General features: G+C 37.2%; 1 protein-coding gene and 1 pseudogene across 5 annotated transcripts in view; one reads left to right on the top strand and one right to left on the bottom strand.

Annotated features, from left to right (window-relative positions):
• The window catches only part of LOC102735238 (NEDD4-binding protein 2-like 2), a 58,671-nt gene extending 35,043 nt beyond the window's left edge, over positions 1-23,628 (top strand). For all 5 annotated transcript variants that reach the window (XM_081815420.1, XM_081815419.1, XM_031022595.2 and 2 more), the window contains 4 exons: positions 15,923-17,676; positions 20,101-20,186; positions 21,186-21,229; positions 23,303-23,628. In XM_081815420.1, coding sequence (XP_081671546.1) covers positions 15,923-17,676; positions 20,101-20,186; positions 21,186-21,209 — 1,864 coding nt within the window. In that variant the 3' untranslated portion in view covers positions 21,210-21,229; positions 23,303-23,628. The remainder of the gene's footprint in view (positions 1-15,922; positions 17,677-20,100; positions 20,187-21,185; positions 21,230-23,302) is intronic.
• LOC102737143 (U6 snRNA-associated Sm-like protein LSm8 pseudogene) lies at positions 11,950-14,458 on the bottom strand (annotated as a pseudogene).
• Positions 23,629-27,723: the final 4,095 nt, after the last annotated feature.

Raw genomic sequence — 27,723 nt, 5'->3', positions numbered from 1 at the left:
ATGAGAGTAAAGAGTCTAATTATAGGCAATCTATTTGTAATCACACTAGATATATAAAGCCCACTATAACACAATTCATTGTATATATTCAGATATACCAAAGATCAATGCATTTTTTTGTCATTAATTTTAATGGCAATCTGATACGACAACTAAACCCACTATGAATAAGAGTTCACTTATTCACTAAATTACTGCTCATCACCCATTATGAATCAGTCATTGGCTATATTCTAGGATATTGTAGAGCTTTGTTTGGTTAAGTTTTGTATAACTTTCATTGACATTTTCATGCAATATTTAAGAAATAAAAAAAGATAAAAGTAAGCCAACAGTGTCTATTCACAGGCCAGCCATAAATATTGTCGACGGTTTCTATATACATACTTTTTACCCCATATCTTCATACAAGCAACAGAGCCAATGAGGGTTTAAATTATATGTATTTGCATTGACATATACACAAACACATTTAAGTTTTGAACTTTGAAGTTAAACTATGAAGTTCATTACGCAAAACAAAGACAGTATGGGCCATATTTGCTTTTAGCTCCAGAGGCTGCAGTAAGACAGAGTCACCATCTGCCTTGAGATATAAAGTTCTAGAGACTGGGCTAGACTGAATGATTTTTATTTTTTTTATTTTTTTAAGATTTACTGGGACACCTGGGTGGCTCAGTGGGTTAAGCATCTGCCTTTAGGGCTCAGGTCATGATCCCAAGGTCCTGGGATTGAGTCTGCATCAGGCTCCTTGCTCAGCGGGGAGCCTGCTTCTCCCTCTGCCTGCTTCTCCCCCTGCTTGTGTGTGCTCTCTCTCTCTCAAATAAATAAAATCTTTTTTGAAAAATAAAGATTTATTTATTTTAGAGGGGAGGGAGGGGCAGAGGGAGAGAGAAAAGACACCCTGCTGAGCACAGAGCCCAATGTGGGGCTTGATCTCAGGACCCTTAAATCATGACCTGAGCTGAAATCGAGTCGGAAGCTTAACCAGCTGAGCCACCCAGGCACTCCCTGAGTGATGTATTTACAGAAGAAATTGAATAAAGGTCAAGGAGGAAAGCAAAGGAAAAAACAGGAAAATTGGTCCTGAGTATGAGTTGAGGTGTGAATTAAAGCCAAGATATGATGAACCAGAAATAGGGCATCAACCTTTTTTGGCTAACAGACCACTTTCAGAATTCAATGAAAGTCCCTCTTCTATAAAAATTTCTCATGTGTACTTATTTACACTTTACTCCAATTTCAGGGAATTTACAGATCCTCTGAAGTCTTGGATACCTGTAAATGAGTACTGGCATAAGTTTGGGGTAGAGAGAATGCAAAATGGATTACAGAAAGTGATTTGGGTCATAGTATGAATGAGTCTGAGGCTTCTTCATAAAGTGATAAAAGGCTGATGGCCTCAAGCAGTAGGCTTCACATATTCCACAGAAGACTTTTATTTTCAGTCATACCTTAATAAAGCTGGTGGGGCGGAGGAGTGGGGAGTTTAGTCACTACTACAGTTAGGTAGTAGAAATCTGGGTAACTGGGGTTTTTGGTCACACTCTTCAATCAGATCAACTTTCTCCACTTTTACCTGTTTATTTGGATTCTAATTAAAGTACTAATAGATGGGTTCTACTCCTTGTAAAGATATTCATGTATCTCTTTAAGACACTGCTTTCAATTATTTGGGGGTATATACCCAGAAGTGGAATTGTTGGACCATATGGTAATTTGATTTTTAATTTTTTGAGGAACAGCCATACTATTTTTCATGGAGGTTGTACCATTTTACATTCCCACCAACAGTAATGCATAGGGGTTCTAATTTCTCCACATCCTCGCCAACACTTGTTTTTTTTTATTAGTAATCATCCTAATAACTGTGAGGTAGTATTTCATTGTAGTTTTGATTTGCATTTCCCTAATGATTAGTGATATAATATTTTCATATATTTATTGGCCATTTGTATATCTTCTGTGGAGAAATGTCTTTGCAAGTCCTTTGTTCATTTTTGAATCAAGTTGTTTTGTTGTTGAGTTTTAGAAGTTCTCTATATGTTCTATATATTAACCTCTTATCAGATATATGATTTGCAAAACTTTCTACTGTTCTGTGGGCTTTTTAATTCTGTTCGTATAGTCTTTTGATGTGTAAAATGTTTTGATTTTCATGAAGTCCAGTTTTTCTGTTTTTACTTTTGTTGTCTGTGTCTCTGGTGTCATATCCAAGAAATCATTGCCAAATCCAATGTTGTGAAGTTTTTCCCCAATTTTATTCTAACACTTTTATAGTTTTAGATTTTACGTTTAAGTCTTTGATCCATTTTGAGTTAATTTTTGGATATAGTGTTCATTAAGGGTCCAAGTTCATTCTTTTGCATGTAGATGTCCAGTTTTCTCAGTACTATTTGTTGAAAAGACTGTCCTTTCTCCATCAATCATCTTAGCACTCTTGTCAAAAATCATTTGACCATATACATGAGGATTTATTTCTGGGCTCTCTATTCTCTTCTTTTGGTCTATATGTCTGTCCTCATGCCTGTACCACACTGTTTTGATTATTGTAGCTTTATTCTTTTTTTCAAAATTGTTTTAGCTATTTAGGATCCCTTAGAGATTCCATATGAATTTTAGGATAGATTTTTCTATTTCTATAAAAAAAAAAGTCATTGGGATTTAGAGAGGGATTGCAGTGAATCTGTCAGACACTTTGGGTAGTATTGACATCTGAACAAGATTAATTATTTCAATTCATAAACAGGGGATGTTTCCATTTATTTATATTTTCTTTAAATTTTTCAGTAATGCCTTTTGGTTTTCATTGTAGGAGTCTTTCACTTCTTTGGTTATTTCCTAAATATATTATTCTCTTTGATGCTATTATAAATGGAATTGTTTTTGTAATTTCCTTTTCAGATTTTTCATTGTTAGTGTATAGAAATGCAACTGATTTTTGTGTATTGAGTTTATGTCCTGCTACTTTGCTGAATTTATTTATTAGCTCTAACAATTTTTTTGTATAATCTTTAGAATTTCTACATATAAGATTATATGATCAGCCAACAAGTAATTTTACTTCCTTCTTTCCAGTTTGGATGCCTTTTATTTCTTGCTTAATTGCTCAGGCTAGAACTTTGCTAATACAGTGTTGAATAGAGGTGGTAATCCTTGTCTTGTTTCTAATCTTAGAGGGAAAGCTTTCAGTCGTTCAACATTGCGTATGATGTTCTTGTGGGTTTTCATATATGGCTTGTATTATGTTGAAGTAGTTTCCTTCTATTCCTGTTTAGTGTTTCTTTTTTTTTTTTTTAATCATGAAAGAACATCAGATTTCATCAAATGCTTTTTCTGCATCAATTGAGATGATCAATTTAATTTTTTTCCCTTCATGGTATATGACACTGGTCAATTTTCATATGATGAACCATCCTTGCATTCCAGGAATCACTCCCACTTGGTCATGGTTTATAATCCTTTTATTTACTTATTTATTTAAAAAAAGATTTTATTTTTAAGTAATCTCTACACACAACGTGGGGCTCAAACTTACAGCCCCAAGATCAAGTGGCACATGCTCTACTGACTGAGCCCGCCGGGCACCTCTATAATCCTTTTAATATGTTGAGTTTGGTCAAAGATTTTTGCTTGCATGTTCATATGACATTGGTCTGCAGTTTTCTTTCTTTGTGTCTTTGTCTGACTTTTGTGTCAGGATAATACTGATAATACAGATTAATTACAGAGTGTTTTCTTCTCTTCGATTTTTTTGGAACACTTTGAGAAAGGATTGGTGTTTTAAAATTTTTTGATAAAATTCATCAGTGAAGCCATCAAGTCCAGGGCTTTTCTTTGTATAGAGATTTTTGATTACTGATTCAATCTTCTTACTAGTTGTAGTTCTATTCAGATTTTCTATTTCTTAGTGATTCAGTCTTGGTAGGTTTTGTGTCTCTAGGAATGTTTCCATTTCATCTAGGTTATCCAGTCTGTTGGCATATAATTTTTCATAGTACTCTCTTATATTCTTTTTATTTCTGTAGAATTGGTTGTAATGTCCCCATTTTCATTTCTGATTTTGTAATTTGAGCCCTCTTTTTTTTTTTTAGGCCCTCTAGCTACAATTTGCCAATTTTGTTAATCTTTTTTGAAGAACTTGGGATTTCATTAATTTTTTTCTATTATTTCTCTATTCTCTATTTCATTTGTCTGTATTCTAATCTTTATTGTTTCCTTCCTCCTGCTAGCTTTGGACTTAGTTTGTTTTTCTTTTTCTAAGTTCCTTAAGTTTTAAAGTTAAGGTGTTGATTTGGAATCTTTGGGGTTTTTTTAAATATGTTTATAACTTTAAATTTTTCCCTTCTCACTGCTTTCACTGTGTGCCATGCATTTTAGTATGTTGTGATTTTGTTTTCATTCATCCAAAGTATTTTCTAATTTCCCTTGTGATTTTTCTTTGATTTACTAGTTATTTAAGAATATGTTGTTTGATTTCCACAAATTTGTGAGTTTTCCATTTTTACTTCTTTTATTGCTTTCTAGTTTTATCCCATTGTGGTAGAAGATACTTTGTATGATATCTATCTGTTAAAATCTATTGTGACTTAATTTATGGCCTAATTTATAATCTGTTCTGGAAAATGTCCCATGTGTGCTTGAGAAGAATATTTGTGCTGTTGTTGGATACAACGTTCTGTATATGTCTGTTAGATCCAGTTGGTTTACTATGTTAAATCCTCTATTTCCTTACTTATCTTCTGTCTGGTTGTTCTATCCATTTATGAAAGATATCCAAAATTATTGTACACCTGTTTGTTTTTCCCTTCAGTGTTGTCCATTTTTGCTTTGTATACTCTGATGGTCTGATATTATGTGCATGTTTATAATTGTTATACATTCTTGTTATCTTGAACCTTTTATTAATATTAATATATAATGTTCTTTTTTCTCTTGTAATCTTTTTTGATTTAAAGTCTATTTTGTCTGATATTAGTATAGGCACCCTTTCTCTCTTTTGGTTACTATCATGTGGAATATTTTTTCATCTTTTCATTTTCACTCTATTTGTATCTTTGGAGCTAAAGTGAGTTTCTTGTAGACAGTATGTAGTTGGGTCATGTTTTTTCCATTCTATTAATCTCTACCTTTTGATTGGAAAGTTTAACCCATTTACATTTAAAATAACTACTGATAAGGAGGGACTTCTGTCATTTTGCTATTTGTTTTCCGTATGCTTTACAGCTTTTTGTCCATTTTTTTCTGCATTACTGTCTTCTTTTGTATTGATTTTTTGCAGTGAAATGTTTAAGTTTCTCTCTCATTTCCTTTTATGTATATTCTATAGATATTTCTTTGTGGTTATTATATGGATTTTAACCTCAATATTTATAACACTCTAATTTGAATTTATGCCAGCTTAACTACAATAACATACAAGAACTCTGCTCCTTTATATTTCCATCCCCAAACCTTTTTGGTTGTTGATGTTTTAAAATTACATCTTTAAAAAAAAATAAATAAAAAATAAAAATAAATAAATAAATAAAATTACATCTTTATACAATGTGTGCCCCAAGATATAAAGTAACAATTCCTTTAAATGCATTAGTCTCATGTAGAAAACAAAATGTGCAGTTACAAACCATAGTTACTAGCTTTTAAACAAATAATTATTTTTTAATGTATTAGTCTCTTAAATCATACACGAAACAAAAACTTGAGTTACACACCATTGTTATTACAATACTAGCTTTTATAATTGCCCATGTATTTACCTTTGTTCAGATCTTTATTTCTTCATCTGGCCTCAAGTTATTGTCTAGTGTCCTCTCATTTCACTTTGCAGAACTCCCTTGAGCATTTCTTATAAGGCAAGTATAGTGATAACAGATTCCTCAGCTTTTGTTTATCTGGGAATGCCTTAATTTCTCCCTCACTTTTGAAGGATAATTTACCCTATATAGGATTCTAGGTCAACAGTTTTTTTCCTGTTAGCACTTTGAATGTATCAACCCTCTGCCTCTTGGTCTGTTAAGTTTTTTTTTTTTTTATTTGAGAGAGAGAGAGAGAATGAGAGAGAGCACATGAGAGGGAGGAGGGTCAGAGGGAGAAACAGACTCACTGCCGAGCAGGGAGCCCGATGCGGGACTCGATCCAGGGACTCCAGGATCATGACCTGAGCCGAAGGCAGTCGCTTAACCAACTGAGCCACCCAGGCGCCCATTGGTCTGTTAAGTTTCTTATGAGAAATCTGCTTATATTATTATTGAGGATCCCTGCATGTGACAAGTTGCTTCTCTATTGTTCTCTTCAAGATTATCTTTTTGTCTTTGGCTTTTGAAAGTTTGACTATGTGGCTTTTTGTCGTTCTCTTTGAGTTCATCTTACGGGGAGTTTATCAGGCTTCTTGGATGTTTATATTCATGTCTTTCATGAAAGTTGGGAAATTTTCTGCCATTATTTCTTCAAATATTCTCTCTGCCTTTCCCCCCTCTTTTTGTGGGACTTCCACAATGTGAATATTTATCCAGTTGACGGTATCCAACAAGTACCTTAGGCTCTGCCACTTTTGTCCAATCTTTTTTCTTTCTATTCCTCAGACTTGATCATTTCCATTGTCCTACCCTCAAGTTTGCTTATTGTATGTGTTCTGCCTACTCAAATCTGCCTTTGAATCCCTCTAGTGGAATTTTCTTTACAGTTTCTGTACTTTTTGGCTTCAGAATTTTTCTTTTCTTTTTTTCCAGGTTTTTGATCTCTTTATTGATATTTCTATTTTGTTCATACAAAGTTTTCTTGACATTCTCCATATCTTTAGTTCTTTGATCATCTTTAAAGCAGTTGTTTTAACACCTGTCTAGTTGATCTACCATCAGTTACTTTTTCAGGGACAATTTCTGTTGATTTTTTTTTTTTCTTTGAGATTGGCCATACCTTTCTGTTTCTTTGTATGTCTTATGATTTTTTGGTTGAAAACCGGGCATTTGAATATAATAATGTGGAACTCTGAAAAATCAAATTTTCCCCCTTCACTAGAGTTTGCTGAGTTTTTTGGTGTTTTTGTTTTGTTTTGTTTTTTTAACGTTGTTTTAGGTTGTCTCTGAACCATGGATCAGCCTATGATGTAAGTTAAGTTCCTCTCAAGCCTTTTCTTTCATTCTTTTTTTTTTTTTTAATATTTTTTATTCATTGAGAGAGCAAGAGCACAAGCAGGGGGGAGGGTCAGAGGGAAATGGAGAAGCAGACTCTGCACTAAGCAGGGAACCCAATGTGGAGCTCCATCCCAGGACCCCAGGATCATGACCTGAGCCAAAGGCAGACACTTAACCAACGGAGCCACCCAGGTGCCCTCTCTCAAGTCTTTTCTGAACCTGTGCCTTTCCCTGGGTATGTGCAGTCATTTCCTAATTTTCCCCATATATGAAGTTGCTTTTGAATGTCCTAGTCTTTAATGTCTGGCTCCCAAAAAGAGAAAAAAAGAAAAACGAAAGGGCGGGTGGCAAGGGTGGCAGCCCTTTAAATCTCCTGGAGGGCACTTCAGCTAGAGAAATGGCTTGCAACAATGGGGTGGGGGAGTTGTGCAACAACCGTGGCTGCCCTCTTCTTTGTCTGCACTTCTGTGCTTAGAAGCAACAATCAGTGATCAGAGCACAGATCCCTATCTTTGGAGAAAAGATCTTTTTTGCTCACCCTGGTCTCGGCAAACTATGTGCAAGCTGCTTCAGAAACACATGCACAGCTGCCTGCCATGGGACTTTTTGTCCACCTTTACCCATTTTATCCATCTTCTACCTTATCCCTCTGCTAACCACCAATATGTTCTCTGTCTCTATGAGCTCTTTTTAGATTCCACATAGGAGTGAGATTATGCAGTATTTGTCTTTCTCTGTCTGACTTATTTCACTTAGTATAATGCCCTTAAGGTCCATCCATGTTGTCACAAACGGCAAGATTTTCTTCTTTTTATGACTGAGTAATATTCCATTGTGTGTGTGTGTGTGTGTGTGTGTGTGTATACACACACACCGATTTCTTTATCCATTCATTCACTGATGAACATTTAGAGTGCTTCCATGTCTCGGTTATTGTAAATAATGCCGCAATCCTTTTATCTTTTAAAATCTCTTCTGGAACTGCTTTTGTGCTTCCTTTTTCTTTTCTTTCTTTCTTTTTTTTTTTTAGAGAGAGAAAGAGAAAGCAGTGTTGTAGGGGAGGAAGAGAGAGAATTCCAAGCAGGCTCCACATCCAGCATGGAGCCTGATGCAGGGCTCAATCTCATGATCCTGAGACCATGGCTGAGATGAAATCAGGAGTGGGTTGCTTAACTCAACTGAGCCACCCAGGTGCCCTTTGTGCCTCCTTTTGCATCCCTAAGACTAAATTGCTTCTTTTCCCCTTAGATTAATCTTACCAGGGGTTTGCGAATTTTACTAATCTTTTCAAATAACCAACTTCTGAATTTGTTGGTCCTGACAATGGTGTGTTTATTTTATGTTTCTTTGTTATCTTTTTTATTTTTTTTATGATTCCTTCCCTTTTGGGAGTTTTTTCTGCTCTTTTTCTAACTTCTTCAATAGTGTGGTTAACTCTTTAATTTTGTACTTTTGCTTTTTTTTTTGAAGTGAATATTTATGGGAAATATCCCTTCAAATGACACTTTTATATGTAATTATTTTTTACTGTTATTCCTGTCTGCATATTTCTATTACAAATTTTTCCATCCATGAATTTTTCAACATTTTAAAATTTTTCCAAAAAAATTTTTATTACTAATTTCAAAATTAATTGCATTATGGTCAAAGAATATGATCTCTACATTAGTAATGCTTTGAAATTTGTGGAGGCTATCATGATGGCCTGGTTAATTTCTGTAAATATTCCATATGGTTTGAAAAGAATGTGTTTAATTTTTGAATGTAGTGTTCCATATGATCATTATATTGAGCATTATTAATTGTGTTATTTATAACTTTTATACCCTTTCTTTTGTCTGCTTGTTCTATCAACTACTGAGAGAGGTGTTTTAATCTCTGATAAAGATGGTGGGTTTGTCAATTTGTCTATATTTGGACACTTGAAAATTTTTTCTCTACTTCTAATGTGCAATTATATTAAATAAATCACATTTTGAGAACTTTCCAGCTCTTCTATCTCAACTGTTCTTTTTTGTATAAATCATACTAGCCATTGTCACATTCTAATCTTGAATAGTATCCTGAGAGTCTCTGTGAAATATATTAGATCATTTTGTTGTTGATATGTGGTAAAAATAAGAGCAGCCATTTACAAAATATTCACCAGGTACCAGAGATTGTGCTTTATTTATAGTAAAAGTCTTTTTATCTAAGATAATTGGGACAAGCAGGTGGTTAGCTCATTGAAAAAGTACCAGAGATTGTGCTTTATTTATAGTAAAAGTCTTTTTATCTAAGATAATTGGGACAAGCAGGTGGTTAGCTCATTGAAAAAGTTGATTAAGTGAGGAATCATTAAGAAATGATACATACTTTAAACATTTTATTTGAACTTAAAATGCATGCTTACATACACATCCATTTACTAGTATTTATGTATGATTCTATTTAGTGTATGATTCTGGTTATTTTCTTTTTTTATGTATGAGCTATACCTGTAATGCATTGTCATGAATTTCTAGTTTCTATTGATGTAAATTGGAGGGAGCACCCAAAGAATTCTTCGAAGCAGTATGAGTGTGGAATTACAGGTTTTTATGATTTTGAACCAAACATCATAGTCATCTTTCCCACACCTCATTTGATAACAACTGTTGATTGCCTCATCTTTATTGATTTATTATTTATTTTATTATAGAAACTTTCTTGTATTCCTATTCCACTGGTTGATGTAATGTTTACATAGTGTTTAATCAAACCACACAGTTACAGTAACAATTATGATTAGTATAAACAGACTTGGGGAAAAAACTCATCTGTCTCTTTGTAAATATACAGCCCTAAACAATGGGAGCAGAAGGGTGTGGTTGTACTAGAAAACAGCCATTTAGCTGGGAACATTTTTTGTACCATTGGCGTCAGTCATTATATTGTACAGAGGCAACGGAGAGAATTATTAAATCTGCCATGTCAGAGGTCATTTAGGAGCGTCTATATTAGTAAACTTTACAACTCTGCAAGGAGGTAATGTTATCCCCATTTTAGAAGGGAGATCTGATTTGCCCAGGATCCCACCACTAGCTTTTACTGAACCAGGACTAGGATCTAGGCCTGGATTAGTTCAACTACAGTCATTCTAAAAAAAGCTGTGAGAGCTCTCATTTATAATCTGTGTGTGTGTTTTAATTGAATTCTACTTAATTTATTGCTCATGCTTCATGAATTAGTATATAGGCCTCTGCAATTGAAAATACTGATTTTAGGGGTGCCTGGGTGGTTCAGGCAGTTGAGTTCTGCTTTAGGCTCAGGCCATGATATTGGAGTCCTGGGATCAAGTCCCAAGTCAGGCTCCCTGCTCAGTGGGGAGTCTTCTTCCTCTCCCTCTACTCTTCCCCTGCTCGTGCTCTCTCCCCTTCTTTCTCTCTCACTGACTCTCAAATAAATAAATAAAATCTTAAAAAAGAAAATACTGGTTTTAGCTCTCTACTTTAGGCACTTACCATAACTTTTTTTTTTTTTCTCCCTCCCTAGTAGTTAGTTTTGGCTTTATCTGGATGTTCCCTCTCCTCTGTCTTCAAGTCACAGCTCACTTGGTCAGGTTAGCTTATCTCTGAGCAAACGCTCTTTTTCTCATTCTTAAGAGGTACACTCATTCCTATCTAGGAGCTTGGATTCTCAGCCACCATCTAGAAAACAAAATACTATAATTAATCAGAGATGTGTTACTATTTGTTCATTTCCTACTCACTCCTTTCTTTTCTAAAGCTATAGCCTATGCCTCCAACTCTCCTGATTTCTTCTCCATGACTAACTTTTATGTAGTGATGTTTCTTTTCTTTTAATGGTGCCATTCATCCCTAAATGAGTCAGCACAAATTAGATCAAGCTTAATGAGCCTTGGCACAGGTTTGATGAGCCTCCCACACTTTATAAATACATCTACTGATTAGCACCTCCCATGCATACACATTGTAACGGAAGTTATCACCACCAGCATCCCCTCTCTTCTCTCCCAGGTGCTTCACAAGTCAGTTATTGGTTTGTGTTTCCTTTCCAGGAGGCCTGGTCCACATACTGGACCAGGTATGGTAGCTGTATAGAGCTTCATGGTACAGAACTAGTCCAAGTCGTGGGCACACTTCCCTGTGCACTCAGTCTTTTGATTTTCATACTTCTTGGCATTGTGTTGTATTTTCTTTTCTTTTTTTTTAAAGATTTTATTTATTTATTTGAGAGAGAGAATGAGAGACAGAGAGCATGAGAGGGAGGAGGGTCAGAGGGAGAAGCAGACTCCCCGCCGAGCAGGGAGCCCGATGCGGGACTCGATCCCGGGACTCCAGGATCATGACCTGAGCCAAAGGCAGTCGCTTAATCGACTGAGCCACCCAGGCGCCCTGTGTTGTATTTTCAATTGAAATTCCAATCCTTAGGTTCTCCTTTGACTGACTCTTTTAGCAAACTACCTTAATAAATTGCCTGATCTCCCAGACTTTGATAGTTTATTTTTTAAGACACCTCATTCTTTCATGATCCATGTTAACTTCTCTGCAGGCATCCTGAATTTTCATCATTAGCAGGTTTCTACTACCCTTTCTCTAAGTAGCTATCAGATTGTAATTCATTCAAAAAACAAAAGAACCCTTGAGGAGTATTGGCAAAGCCCTCATCTTCTCCACTTTCTAACCTCGGCTATAAGGACAGATTAGCTTATTGGTTCAAACTCTGAACTGAACTTTGAGGCAACTGATTTGGCAACTCTGTCTCCAAGCCCATATCTTTCATAGGCTTCTTTCTATGTCTCAGTAAATGGCCACTTCATCCCTTCAATTGTTCAGGCCCAAATCCTTTTATTCATGTTGATCTTTTTCTTATACTCTATATCCAATTTATTTTCAAGTCTTGCTTGTTTTTCCTTTAAAATATATCCAGAATGTGATCATTTCTCACTACTTCCACCCTGTGACAAATGAATAAACTCCAGGAGAAGACCCTTATGCCCATTTGCCTATCTAAAGTTTTAGGCCATCTACCTATTGCTCATATGGAGCCTTGACATAAAGGCTGATTAGGGAGATGGGTTCTGCTCCACACCACCTCCTCTCACTTTCTGTTGTTGTTTATTATTTGCTTTGATTCAGAAAGAGAGAGGACAAGAGAAAACTCTCAAGTCACTACTAGGTGATAGTAGGAGTCAAGGCCCAACTGCTGTTTCCATGGGAAGGACTCAGCCCTTACCAGCTGAATATCTCTATGTTTATGTATATGTGACAATTTGAAGATGAAAGGAAGGAGAGAAGGAAGTTAAGAGAAGGGAAGTGTTTTTATAAAATTCTCTTTTTAAATTAAGAGGCAGTTTTGCATGATGGCTAAAGAGTATGAACTCTTAGAGACAGTCAGCTTTGGTCTGAATCCTGCCAGTAGCCATGTGACATTGGGCAAATTCTTTTTTCTTTTTCCAGTTCTATTGAGAAACAACTGGCATCTATCATTGTATAAATTTAAGGCATATAGCATAATGGTTTGATTTATGTATGTTGTTAAATGGTTATCACAATAGGTTTCGTTAACATTTGTCACGTCATGTAGATGCAATTTTTAAAAAGAAAGAAAATCCTCTTTGTGATGAGAACTCTTGGGATCTATTGTCTTCACAACTTCTCTGTATACCACACAGCAGTGTTAACAATAGTCATCATGTGGTACATTACATCCCTAGGACTTATTTACCTGATAACTGGAAGTTTGTGCCTTTTGACTCCCTTCCTCTAATTCCTCCCCCACCAAGACCCCACATCTGGTAACCACAACTCTGATTTCCTTTTTTACGAGTTTGGTTTTTTGTTTTGTTTTGTTTTAAGATTCCACATGTAAGTGAGGTCATACAGTATTTGTCTTTCTCTGTCTCACTTATTTCACTTGGCATAATGCCTTCAAGGTCCATCCATGTTGTTGGAAATGATAGAATCTCCTTGTTTTTAATGGCCAAATAATATTCCATTATATACATATACCACAGCTTCTTTATCTCTTCATCTCTCAATGGACTCTGGTTGTTTCTGTCTTGGTTATTATAAATAACGCTGCTATGAATATGGGAGTGCAGATACCTTTTTGAGTTAGTTTTTTCGTATCCTTTGGATATATTCTCAGTATTCTCAGCAGTGGAATTACTGGATCATATGGTAGTTCTATCTGTAACTTTTTGAGGAACCTCTCTTATGTTTTCCACAGTGGCTGTAGCTAAGCAAATTCTTTAATTTCTTTTTTCTCAGTTGCCTTTTGGAGATGGGAATAAGACTAGCATTTGCCTTCCTGCATATCATTGTTGTGAAGATTAGGTGAGTTAGTACATACATAGCAAGTGTGCAATGAATAGTTTGTCTTTTTTAAGTCAGTTTTCAAAGTCACGTTGTGGACATTAGAATTCCTGATAGCATAGGGAGTTATAAGCATTTTTGTGATGAACCATAAGTATCTAGTAACCCCATTTCCATCAGTTAGGGTTCTCTTTCCATGTGCTGTGGAGAGCTGTTTAAAGCTATACATAAGTACTTTCATCTCCACAGAATCACCAGTGCTGGCATGAGTCTAAAGTCCTCAGTATATTACCATTTACTCCAGTACATAAGGCAACAACAAGCTCTACCCATTCTTTTCCTCCTTTTTTTTTTTCAAGGAAATGTAGAAATATTTTAATTTATATATCATATTATAATGAATCAATATGGAGTCAAAAATCCACAATTACACATTCATAAAAATTCCATACATCATCCTCAGAATAATCAGTTTCTATACAAAGATTTATAGATGTCCAATGTATGTAATTTTTCCTCAGTGTGCTACAGAGTTTTTTTTTTTTTAAAGATTTTATTTATTTATTTGACAGACAGAGTAAGAGCACAAGTAGGCAGAGCAGCAGGCAGAGGAAGAGGGAGAAGCAGGTTCCCCACTGAGCAGGGAGCCCGATGCGGGGCTCGATCCCAGGACCCCAGGATCATGACCTGAGCCGAAGGCAGACGCTTAACCGACTGAGCCACCCAGGCGCCCCAGTGTGCTACAGAGTTTAGAGGTTCTGCTCAAATATTCCCCAAATCAAGCTCAGAATCTGTCTCTTCATCAATTTCTCCAGTGACCGCAACATTGTCACGTCTTACAATGTATAACCCCAGCACCACATGTTCTGCTCCCTGTGAAGAGCTGAACACTCGTTCATGGCTTTCATCCAAAATCAAATTAATGGTCTGGTCAAACCCTTTCAGTGTTCCCACAATCATTCTTCCCTTAGAAGTTATAACTGCAACAGTTCAGTTGATGTAGTTTTCCAAGGCAGACATCATGATGCTCGGCCCCGCTGCTCTGGGCAACATCCAGTCTTTTCCTCCTTTTCCCTGCAATGGGATGGTTCATGTTTGGGCAAAGAGAGTGGAGTTTGTTTGTAGAGTAACATCCTAGTTTGTAGTGTGAGTTTCATTAACTTACTGCACCTTAGCCTTCCGCTAAAGCTTCCACTAGAATCAGCTAGAACTGACCATGAGGAGTTACTGCCAAAGTTTGCATTCTTTACTTGACATCCTTTTCATAGAAGTCTCATCACAACTGCTTCTCAGTAATTTAGCATTTCCTAATGTTCTTTCTATGCTAACATCCAGGAATGTGTAAACAAGGACAGTAGCAATTAGGTGACAAAGAACAAGGTGTTCAGGGCTCCTGTCTATTGCAAATTGCCTGACAGCATGGCATGGAATAAACCAGGCCAGGGGCCAGGGGTATATTGAACAAGTTCCTTTGTCCAACACCCAGCCAATCAACTGAATTCTTTCCTCATTATTTCTTTTGGCTTCCATGTTTGTTTGTTTGTTTTTCTGTTCTCTATCCTGGATTTTTTTTCCCTCAGCTGTGTCTATTGTCCTTCCCCCCACTGCATTTTACTATGTCTCTAACTTTACCTTATAGAAGATAAGTAGACCTTTAGATTGATTATAAATTAGAAAATGTTCTAAATCCTCTTTTTTCTGTTAGAATCAAAAGATTATCTTCAATTAAGGAGAGCTGTGAACTTTTAGTGTGCTCAATGTGAACACTATTATTCTTTTAGGTAGGATAATTTTTTACTGTGGAATTGTCCCTGGCATTACAGGGTGGTAAACATCCCTGGCCTTAGTACCAAGTGCCAGTAACACATCTCCAGTCATTGTGACCATCAAAAATGCCTTCACACATTTACAAACACCTCACAAAGTAGTGGTAGAACCTCTCCTTTAGAACCACTGCCAGGTATGCAATTAGAAGCATATCTGCAAACACTGGACTTTGCTGCTTGTCATCAAATATTCTTTGTAATTTGATGGAGCAATTTAATTGCCAAAGTTTTCATGTCTAGTGAAAATCTAGCTATTAAAGCTACTACAGTTGTCCCATTCTGTGACTATACCAGCTACACTTTTCAAAATTCAAGACTTAGGAAAACGAAGATGTTTATTGGTAGGTTATATATATAATATTTTGCATATATAAATAATATTTTCTCAAGAAAAATATTAGGTTTTCATAAAGTTACTGGTTTATGAAACAAGTATGTGAAAATGACTTGTAAATTTCTCAAAGTTTACTAATTTTTAATTGAGAGAATTAAAGTTTTTCTTTTAAAAAGTAATTTTTAAAAATACTACAAAGTACATAATGCTTTAGAATCTCTTGTACTAATGATTTGTGACTTTGCACAGTAAGAGTATAATGTTTTAGTTTGCTAGGGTTACACAAATAATCAAGTTATAAATATTCTTAATTCTTTTATATTTCAGAGAAAGAGATTTGAAGAAAACTGGGCACAGGCTCAGCAAAACCAAACAGAAGAGAAGCAGAAAAAGAAATAAAAAGCAGAACAGTCATAGTAAAATCATAGAGGAAAACTCACTTGAAACCTTAAGTTATCGTACGCCAGGAGATCAGGACTCATCTCAAAGTGAAGAGGAAGACTTGGAAGACACCAAAAGAGAATCGGCGTACACTTACACTGGTGGGCTGGGAAATGAACAAGGAGATTTAGTGAACAGCCACAAAGATGAAGTATGGAAAAGCATAAATCCTGAAGATAGTTTTCCAAATGTTGTATCTGTAGTTGAGCTGGACAATACACCAAAAAATTACCTCCCTAAGGAAAACAATGATTTGTTTCAAAATATGTCATTGATGTCAAATGAAAACTCTATAACTTGCCCAACAATGACTCAGAATCTTTCCTGTGTAGCAAGTGATGGCTGCTCAGGCACGAAGGTAGGAAAGCATCCTGGACATAGGCATCCCACGGCATCAGACATCCAGGGCAGATCCACTGATGTCCCCTGCTCATTTATGCAGAAGAGAGAGAAGGTAGATAAAAGACTCCAGAATGAAACAATTCTGTGCCATCAGTATGGGTCCAGAACCTCAGATGAAGGTTTAAGAAAGGAACAAGGAGTAAATGCAACTAAAAACAATTATTGGGCATTTTTCTCAAACAATCTATCTGATGAAGAATTACAGCTGGGCTCTGAGAGACAACCCTGTTTGGGGAGCTGGCCTGAGGGACCTCATAAATTTATATGCGAACAAAGACCAAAGAAAGATAGATGGCAAAAGCTGGCCTCTCCAGACAGCAGAGGACAATTGATTACATTGATCTCCACTTCTGAAGAAACTTCAGTACCAGGAAGCAGTCCAGAAACATTGGTAGAAGAGAAGCTCTTAGTAGAAAATGAAGATTTGTCACCCTCAGCTGAGAATACAGATTCAGTCATAGCAACAGAAACTAGTATCTTTAGAAGCTGCTTGCCTAAACTGGATATCCCAAAGAGTGACTTACACTCCACAAAGAATAAGAAGAGGAGAGAGAAAAGGATTTTCAATTTGGCACCAAACTTTAACTTACTGGCACAGAGCTATATCAGTGTAAAAGAAAGAGGGGAATGTGGCTTGCTAACAGAAAGCCATGGGCTAAAAATTATTTTGGAAGAAGAAAAAGATAGAATTTCAGAAATAAATAATAAAGAGGAGAATACACAGAAACTTATGACCTTTAATCATCATCCATCATGGTTTTACTTTGATATTACCAAAGATCCTCCTCTAAATATTGGTAGACCATCTTATTCTCATTACTTGACATTTAATAGACACTCTGTATATTTTTACAGAAATCCTATTCCTTCTCTTGTGCTACAATATACATCTAGCTTTCGGATGGTATCTTTTACAAGCAAGAAGTCATTTTTGACGTTCAAATCTCAAACAAGGGTAGATAACCAACTAAGTGACATAGGGTTTAGTTCTTCAGAAATTTTAAGTAGCCAAGCTGATCCTTTGTACTCTTTTAGGGTCACTTCTGATCTTCACCTTTTAAATGAAAGTTTTGATGAGAAACTGAGGATATGGCAAGAACCTAAGCCGTTACAGTTCTTGCAAACTGAGGATAACCAAGATTTAACAAGCACTGGCTTTGATGCCCTTGAGCTGCAGTTATCACAAGGGTTTGCCTTTCAACTAGTGAAGCTTTTTGGATCCCCTGGAGTTCCAATGGGTAAACTGTGTTTATTTGCTCCAAATAAAAAGTCAGTTTAACATATATGAGTAATTTTTTGAAGTGTTTCTACCTTGTGTTAGTGATTTCATGCAGTTAATTGATCTCGTGATGCTTTTCGGCAGCGGAAGTAGAGGACCCTTGGCAAATGGTGCTTGGTTTTCAGAATCACCTGCCTGCCTCTACCTCGAGGACCAGCAGTCTTAAATGTCTTCGAACACTTAGAATCCTTGGACTCTCGATATAAATAGACACTGAGAAGAGCAAAGGATGAGGCAGTCAAACAGTAATTATGTAACAAATAGAGATGGGTTACCATTTTTTTTTAAATCTATTTTATACATTTCCCTTATTTGGCACATGACCCTTTTCTTTCTGATTCACAGTATGACTCGTAGATATGAGAATAGTAAAGAGGGGGGAAGAGTGAAGATTAAATGATAAAAAAATTTTGGAAATGAAAAACCCACCTGGGATTAAAACACATGAAAATGGTTTTGTGACATCCTAAGTAACATTCTCAGTAGATTTCTTCTAAATAATAAACATATTTGAGATGCTACATGTCTTAAACAGGAAATGGAGCACATACCCCATTTTTCCTTACTTGTAAATCAGCTGCAGTGTCAATGATTTCCTAGAGGTGAATGTGTCCCCTTCCTTGGGGACAGAAACTGTAAGAGTTGGGAAGTCACAGCTCCCGTCCCCACAGTTCTCTTGTATCTTCCTGATATTCTTTCTTTTCTACACCTACCGGGTCCCTGGGCCCTGTTGTCGTCTCACAGCTTATCTTCCAGAGGTTTTTACTTTGCTCCTAAATTTCTGCTGGTCTGGACAGAATTGGTCCTCAGAACCTAGACCCAAGATTGGCTAAGTCTCAGCACGAGGGATCACAATTAAAAACCTGCCCTTGAGGTTCTAGCATTATGTCTATCATTTTTGTAAACTTTGCCTATAGTCACATCTTACTGTTTGCTACAATATGCTATCCTGCTAGATGCACTGAAGAAATACACCAATTAAAAAAAATTAAACTGCATTTGCTATAGGGAATTTTAAATAAGTGAAGTCATTTTAGGTCAGGGGTCTTAGTCCTAGGTCCATATTTTAAAATTATTTGCAAAAATTTTTGTGTCATTCTGGACCATTTTTCTGAGACAGTTCATAGATTTTATCAGCTTCTGGGGCAGAGGAGCGGGGGGGGGCAGCACATGACTCAAAAAGATTAACAATCACTGCCTTAGATCAGCATCAGAAAGCATGAAGGCACTGGTGTGAAAAGATTCTAAACTTCCTCCTCCCTTGAATGCACAATACCATCATAATCAACAATAATGATCAAGCATCCATTAATTAAGCTTTGGAAAGCTTTCTAGAGGAAATAGACCTCATTCATCAAATAGCTTACCTTCTAAATGGGGAGACAAGACTAACACAAAACAGAATTATTGCACATAGAAAATATAAATGACAAGCTTATGAATATTTTATGAGTGAGGTTGGCAGTACTTAAGGGATTGTTGAAGAGAATATGGGGTTATGGTTTTTGGGGGATGGCTTCAGTGTGGAAGTGAATTATAAGCAGTGCTGATACAAATGTGGCTTAAAAGAAAAATATAGGGAAAGAATTTCACGTTTGGATATGGTGGGTGCTTAAAAAAGGAGAGGAAAAAACTGTAAGTGGAAACTGTCCCCTGATTTGTTTGGCCAGATTGGACAAGTAAAGTCTGATGTACCTGTGGCCAGTGGCCTTGTAAATGAGGCAAGGAACTCAAATGAATCCTAGTATTAGGAGGAATTTTATAGTAAAGCCACATACAGGCCTGAAGAAACCAAACTACCTATATTGCCAGGGATATGTGAGTATAGGAAAAATATTTTGTGTGGTTTGGTAAGGCTGATATGTATATATCAGTGTTTGGACTTACTTGTGACCCATCTTAATTGTCTGTGAGGATTTTTCCCCTGGACTCTCTTATGGGGAAGGAACAGTTGGCAAGAAGACTAAACTTGCTACAATTGCATTGCTTATACATGTCACAGGAACGAAAAGATGACTACCTAAATTCTATGTCCTGTGACTGTACCACTTGAAGCTATTACATATACAATATGTATGTTATAATATGTATGTTATTATACAATATGTATATATTATTGATATATATATTTGTACTTAATGAGAATATGAGCTATGATACATAGCATTTTACATGTATACATAAGCATTTTTATTGAGTCAGGATAGTGTTTACTAACAAAACCCTGAGACAAAGTAACTCCTGCTTTAGCACCCATGAAATATCTTCCAAACCAGGCTTTTACCATTATGTCAGTTTAAATAACATGTTTGCATATCTTCACATTTAGGGTAAAGGTCTGCATGACATTAGAGATGAAATATGTTCCCTTTTATTTTCACAGAATCTTTGTTGCCTAATGACTGTGTGGTTTCCCTTGACTGGAAGACACTGAAGATGATCTACTTGCAATGGAAGACATCAGTAGAGGTATATTTTTATGGCTTTCAAAGAAGACCTTCTCTAACTGATTTCTTTAAAACACACACACACACAACAACAACAAACAATTGGAGAAAACCTGATCACCAAATGTAATATGAAGGGCTACATCCCTTGTATGAAATTAGAGAAGGACTGTATGTGGATGGGTGGATAATACATGCTCTTTCAATTTGTCCCTAAGAGAAAGTTGTGTTTAATTCCCCAACTCTGCTACAGTGTAGGCTGGTATAAGGGCCTACTGTGGATGACTGACATGCCCAGTTTAGGAGAGCCCTTTCTTCATTACATCTTTTCTCCTCTCCAGCCCTCAGTCTTATCCTGTTATGATAGAGTGACAGCTGCACATTAGATTCGTATTTACTTGACTTGGAAGCACCTCATTATTGGTGTTTTCTGTTGGTCCATAGTGAGAGACATGGCTATTCTGACAGGCTGTTAATTTTCCAGGTAGGTGGAGGAAGACTAATGGGGAAGGTTAGAAAGGTAATAGAAATTCTGGAAAAGACAGTGCACTACATAACGTAGTGGGGAGAGAGTTGACATTAGTTAATAGTGATTTACATGTGCCCAAAGGCAATGTTAGGGGTACATTATGAGATATATGGTAAAAGCAAGGTTTAGTGAAACAAAATTATATAGTTCAGGATAGTAGGTATTTTTTAACTGTTCAAATAAGCACAGCTGTGGGAAAAGTAGATTTGTTTGGTGTGCCCAGTGAGTAAAACCAAATACATTTTTCTAAACTTCTTATTTCTTTTCATTCCCCATGGAGAACTTATTGCTGCCCAAACACACACACACACACACACACACACACACACACTCATACACAACCCCAATATTTTAAATGTTTAAATGGACATTTGTGGTTATTAGGTTTCTTTTGCCGTTTTGAGAATGTTCCTACATGATTTAAATGATGTAAACTTAACCCCAGTGCCAAATATTAATCATTATTATATGTTTTTTAATTATAATTTCTAGAAAAGACAGAAGAAGATTGGTTAAAAATGAGAATTTCCGGAACTGTAAGTACAGCTTATTCCAGAGACCTCTGTATGATCAGAAGGAAGTAGATGTTGACATTATTTGGTTGTAATAGCTCTATGTACCACAATTGAGGAGTAAATATAAAAAATGTAGTCTGTTACCATAGCAACCCTGTGTGCCATTGCACATGTGATTTTCCATTTCCTTTAATGTAGATCTTTTTGTGAAATACAACAAAGCTTAGGTTTTTGTTACCAAATTTATTTCCAACTTTATTGGTTAGAACATATTTTAGAGCATTCTGTCAACATAGAGTTTATGAGGGATTACCACCCCCACCCCTCTGCCCCAGATTGTTGTGTGATGAGAGCTGGGAATTAGGGATATAGGTTATATTTAAATATTAAAAAATTCTCTAGGAAAGGAGGTAAAACATGTAGACAGACTCACGTTATATTTTAAACTTGACATCAAGCTAACTTTAAAATAAACACATTGCACTTTTTTTTCAAATGCCTAAATTATGAAATAAACACAGCTGCTATGATTTTAGTGTACATGTGTCTGCATTTGATAAGAATTGAATGCACTCTGCATTTACCATATGTTTTCTTTCTTCCTTTTAACCTTATTTCTAAGAGTTTTCTGTGTTTCCATTCCTCAGTTAGAAATACACATATACCCAGTAAAAATGTTTTTGTGTCTTTTAAACCTGGTTCTGCTGCAAGAAGGAGAAGGACTAAAGGTTTGGGAGAAGAGTCTGAGATTTGGAGGGATGGCTAGAAAATGTGGGATAAATGTAGTCTGAGGAGGGATAAGAGGCCATGAGGAATTCCAGAGAAAGCAGGTGAAGAAATTCATTTATTCAGTCAACAAATATTTATTGAGTTGCCTCAGTTCAGACACTGTTCTCTACCCAGAGGCTCTAGTAGTGAAAGCAGTCCTGTCCTCATGGAGTTTATGTTACGACTGAGTTAGGAAGGGAGTGTTTTCCCTCCCCACTCCATGAGACACGTGGCCCCACTGGGACACCAGAATGGGCTGCATGCAGCCAGCGTGGACATATTTGGCTGTGGCCAATTCGGGAGTCTTTTCCATCTGCTAAATTTGGATGTTTTGTGTCAAGGACACTTTCTGGATGATACTTTTGATTTTTATATTCATCTTCCACATTCGTGCTAGACTGCTTTCTGGTCTTCTCCTACAGAGCAGTCACCCCTAATTATTAATCTTTTCTTGTGGGGGAGATTTACGAGCGTTGAGGCTATGGACAGGTTTTTTTTAATATATAAGGAGAACATGCCTCCCTGTTTTGTGTCTGGCATAATGTACTGATTAGTGGACCTCAAGGGGTAGATAGAAATGTATAGAGGGAAATAGCAGGAGAATGTGGTTGGCTCTAGGAGCCGCAAGTCCCAGCCTGTTTCAAAATTCTCTTCCTGCTGGTCACCAGGGTGTTTTCTTGTCGCTGGGGGAAGGAGGTGGGGCAGAGTGCTGGAAGGAGGATGGGTTCCCAGCTTTAAGCTATTGCTGGCCGGGTGGCTGACCTTAAACAAGACACCCTCTTAGAGCCTCAATTTCTCCACTGTAAAAAAACAGATTTATAATAGCAATCCGTCATGGGAATATTAAATGAGGATTAGCGAAACAACTTGTGCAAAGTACTTAACATAGTGCCTGAAAAATAGTAGGCTCTTAGAAGGGTTAATTCCCTTTCTCTAAATATCTCCTTGGGTTAAAGCATTGTCTTTGAAATGTCCCAGGCAGAACAGAAATTATCTAGGAGAGCAACACATTGACTCAATAAACTTGGTAACACAGTTGCATGAATTAGTATATTTATTATTAACTTTCTTATGTAAATAGCTGGATCCTCAGGGAATGGGGCAGAGAACAGGTTTGGATTTGGAGACAGGAGGTCAGGCACTGTGAGGGAAACTGACCCTCTCAGACGAGTCAGGACCAGGCAGGGGGTGGGAACTGTGGGGACAGAGTAAAGCCCTAGATGCCAGGGGAGTGGCATAAATAGGGAAATAGCCTGTGAAACTGACAGCAGACTCCATGTAGATCACTGTTTGTCTGGAATTGTTTGGCCTGTATTTTGTCTGTAGTTGAATTCTTCGGTCTTCCTGGTGCTGTTGAAGATCCTAACCATCAAGAAAGAGTGCTCAGTGCCCACCCAAAGGATTATTTCCAGCGATATACTCATGGGATACCAAAATTGGTTTGAATAATCTGTCCAACCGTTCTTGATTAGTTATCTGAATAATAAAAAAACTCAACAAAAGAGGTAACAACTTGAACATTTTATTACCTAATTTTGAAGATGTTTGCCCTACTTTAATTTGTTTTATGGAAGAAAATAAGGCACGGAAAACTTTAGTAGTTTATTTTAAAAATCGCATCAGGATGGAAGGGTAGGCCTTATATCCAAGTATGGTGTGTGATTCCATTTCTAAAATTCTAAAATCCAAAAAGCTCTGAAAATCAAAAGCTGTTTTTGTTTTGTTTTGTTTCTTAAATGTTTGGCATTAAAATTAAGTTGGGAGCAAATAACTTGACTCAAACAGGTTAATTTTACTCCTTATTTATCCTACCTAGTGCGACCATGCATACATTTCATTGCAGAAATATTAATGTATTTAATTACCATGGGCTGCCCAGCCCCCACTCAGAATGTAAGGTTATATATATATGCACATACACACATCTTGTATACAGACAAACAAACAAACACACATTTTCTGAATTCTGAAACAGATCTGACCTCAAGGATATTGGTTAGGGATTGTGGGACTTGCACCATACTACAGGTAACTATCTTTTTAAATTCTGTTTTAGTTTAGTTGTATTTAACAAACTCCAAATATGAAAATTCATATTTGAAAAATTGAAACCAGGGGTGGTTACTCACTGTCCAACATGTAGGCATTTTCTTACTCCCTCTGTTTTCAGAAAGGGAGCCTGGACTGTCTTATCTTACCTCCACTCCACCGTATCCTGTTTGATCTCCAGGGAATATACCTTTGGGCTTCTCTAGGAGGTGGGCAATTGCTTGACTCTGGATGCTTGTTTCTTTTTGTTTGTTTGTTTTGTTTCTTAAACAGAATTCCAACTGAACTTCCTCTTTAGGGCCTCACCACCAGCCCCAAATATTCTAGTTCCTGAAATTTTAGGTGTAATGCAGGGTAAATTGTGTTGACTCACAGCTGTCTACAATTCAGGGTTGTTTTGTTTGCTTGTTTGTTTTTGCCAAATTAACACTTGGCCTTTGCTCTCCAGTTTTCAAAATTTTGTTGCTGTAATCTCTCTTTTTTCTTATAATTTATGCTTAAATATAATAACAAAATAACCGCCCTCCCAAAACATTTTAGTGGGGTTTCAAAGAGGGTGTGGCAATTAAATATTTGTGTTCCATCTGCCATCTTTATTGGGAATTGAGGGCTTTATTTAAAATAGCTCTATTTTCCCCCTTATGCTCATTTCGTACAGCTTTAGTTCATCTTTCTACCAGACGGTGGGTCTGTTCCAGATGGAGACCAGGGTCTTCAGTGTTTGCTTGAACTCCTTGAGAGTCTTGCTCTCTCTGTAGGCTCCTAGAGCCATTGTGAAACTGAACTTGCTTTTGGCCGAGGAGGGATGATTTCAGGGAAGAACGACTAGTATTAGTGTGAGGCATAGACAGCTGCAGAGGGGACTCTGGGATCTGGCAAATCCTTGCTTTCTTAGGGGTCTTCACCGGCGATACTTGTGGATTTCTAATGAATACATTAGAATCCACACTGCCATGCCTTACCCAAGGGTAGTATTTTAAATATTTAACCATGACTATGGCATGGGTAGTGACCAGTTCTGAAACACCTTTATGCTGTACTGACAGCTGACCCTTCATCCAGGCTCGTGCCTGGGTTCCAGAATGTCCCCAGCTCTCTCCAGCCCCTGTCTTTATTATCTTGCCCTAATTTCCAGAATGGAGCTTTAGAAAAATGGGCTGAGGCTACTTTCTCTTGCTCCTAGGCTTTAAAGCTTATAGTCCTTAAGTGCCCTGGTGCATAGTGGCAAATAGTTGCTGTGGAAAAGCAGATACGGTCCTCACCTTGGGGAAGGGGTGTGGCACTAAAAAGAATAAGGGATGGATTGTGGGAGGCAGAGGCAAAATCAGGTTTGCCCAGAGAACATTCCACATGCCAGACCTCTCGCAGGCCACCAGATTCCTGTGCATTTCTCCTGTCAGTTCAGCCAAATAGACATACATATGCTGCATCACTTCTCTTCCCTTGTCCCCCTTTCCCTAACTTCTTCTGGCTTCCTGCAGCCTCCATCTGGCTTCTAGGGGAAGGATGAGGGAAGAACCAGGAGGGGGCAGTGTTAATAGAGAGGAGGACAAGGTCCTATCTGGTCAGATTGTGCAGAAAGTGGCAGCAGGTGCAAGTGGAGCTTCTGGGCAATCAGGAGTCTACTACACAAACAGCTAGACTTCCGTCTGGTCCTTTCCATTTATATCACATATATAACAAGAGGAATATGTATGTGAATAAAACTAATTTATGTTTTTGAGGAAAAAATGTCAAAAAATTTTTGATAGGGGAAGAAAAGAAATAGGATTAGAGAGCATTGGGAAAGCTTCTGCCTACATATTTTAACTGGTTCTGCTGCGTTCAAGGGTCTTTGGTTAGACTGCTTCGGAAGCTCCATCTTGGTCTCAGACTTTCTGCCATCTTGGCATCTCTGGGGTAGAAACTTGGGGCTGATTTATAATTAAACATTCCAAATCCTGGGTTATTTGGAGCTGTACGTTTGAGGGTTAAATTCCTGGTTTTCACTAGTTCTTCTTATGTACCTCCTTATTTTTCCATGTCTTTTAAACAGTAGTAATTAGAGAAACATTTTAATGTTTCTTTATTTGCCGAAAATGACTTACAGTTTTCTTTACGTCTGTCACGGTAATGGTTTCTAGTGCAGCAAAGTAAGATTGTGCTGGTCATCACATAAGTGAGAAATGGAATGGAACCCTAGAGCTGACAAGTTGGTTGGATGAAATGAAGGCACTAAGGAGTGTTATCACAGGGATCCTCTGACTTGGGTGTAGCCCAGATCTCTGGAGGCTGCCACCTAGAGAGAACCAGTAAAGATCTGAATGCAGCTCATAGCAAGCTGGATCTCAGATCCGTCAATATGTTTACTGTTTGCTCCTTAGCTGACATTATCATGATCTCGGTTTATTCTTAATATTTAGTAAATCACACTTATCTATTGAGAAAGTAGTTCAGGTCCACATACAATTATTGAGTACCTCCTGAATGTGAGGCTGTGTTGTTAGATCTTGAGGGTGACAAGGGTGACACTGTTCCTACTTACAGCCTAGTGGGGGGAAACAGATACACAGATAACTTTAAACAGTGTAGTTTAGAGGAATAAATCAGAAAAAACAGCCAGAGCTTGTTGACTAGTTAAATGTGGGGGTTGAAAGAAAGGAAAAGTGTCTAGGGTCACTTCCAGGTACTGCTGCCCATTTTCTCCTCCTTTAAGCTCTTTTCTCCTGGGCCTCCATACATCTCTTTCTATTTTAGAGTTCTGTCCGCTTTGCTGATCATTCTCTCATACTCTCCTTTGGCAGATCCACTTCAAAGACACAGTACTTAAATGCTGGTGTCTCCAGGGACCCCTCTTCAGCTGTCTGCTCTATTTCTCTATCTTCTTCTCATAGGGCAAGGATTTCCAAAGCTCTGTCTCCAGTTCAGAACTCTCTTCTGAGCAACACACTCATATTTCTCAGCCTCTACTAGGTTGTTCCATCTGCCACAGACACTCCGTACGCTAAAACCTCAAGACCCCAAAGCTGTGTGTCTCTCTCTGCCCTATCCTACATTGCCTGGGACCCCCTCTGTAGAAGGAGATGGAAGTGGATGGAGGTCTCATGCAGCACTAATAGAAATACACTAGCCACATATGTAATTTAGACTTTTCTAGTAGCCGTCTTAAGAAGGCAAAAAGAAACAAGCGATAAAAATTTTAATTCTATATTAACCCAGCATACCAACAACATATTATCATTTCAACACATAATCAATATAAAAATTACTGAGATATTTTACATTTTTTTTTTTTCCATACTGAACCTTCAAAATTCAGTGTGTGTTTTAATCTCACTTTGCACTAGCCACATTTCAAGTTCTCAATAACCCTGTGTGGCTCGTGGCTCCTGTATTGTACAGTGCAAGTCTAGAATGAAAAAGGTAGTATTTGAGGCTGGGCAAAAACACTCTTGGAAGAAGTATGATAGAATACATAGAAATAGAGGATACCTACATTTAAGCATCACTATTTTTATGAGTCATGTGTGTTCTCCGTTCCTTATGGTTTTCCCCTAATATTTAGAGAAGCTTTTGAAATTCTAGTTTTCTCAGCAGTGCCAAGATCCTTCCTCTGATTCTGGGAAGGGATTTTCAAGGGAGAGCAGCTCATCTCCCCGCCCCCACCTCTCCAGGGGAATCCCAAGGGGAAGGTGCGATTCTCAGCACAGAGCCCCTCC

This window comes from Leptonychotes weddellii, chromosome 3 (assembly GCF_054177405.1).
Source record: "Leptonychotes weddellii isolate Sample4059 chromosome 3, ASM5417740v2, whole genome shotgun sequence".
In the NCBI taxonomy this organism is placed as follows: Eukaryota; Metazoa; Chordata; class Mammalia; order Carnivora; family Phocidae; genus Leptonychotes; species Leptonychotes weddellii.
The sequence above is the reverse complement of the archived record's forward strand: the minus strand, read 5'-3'. Positions and strand labels throughout refer to the sequence as shown.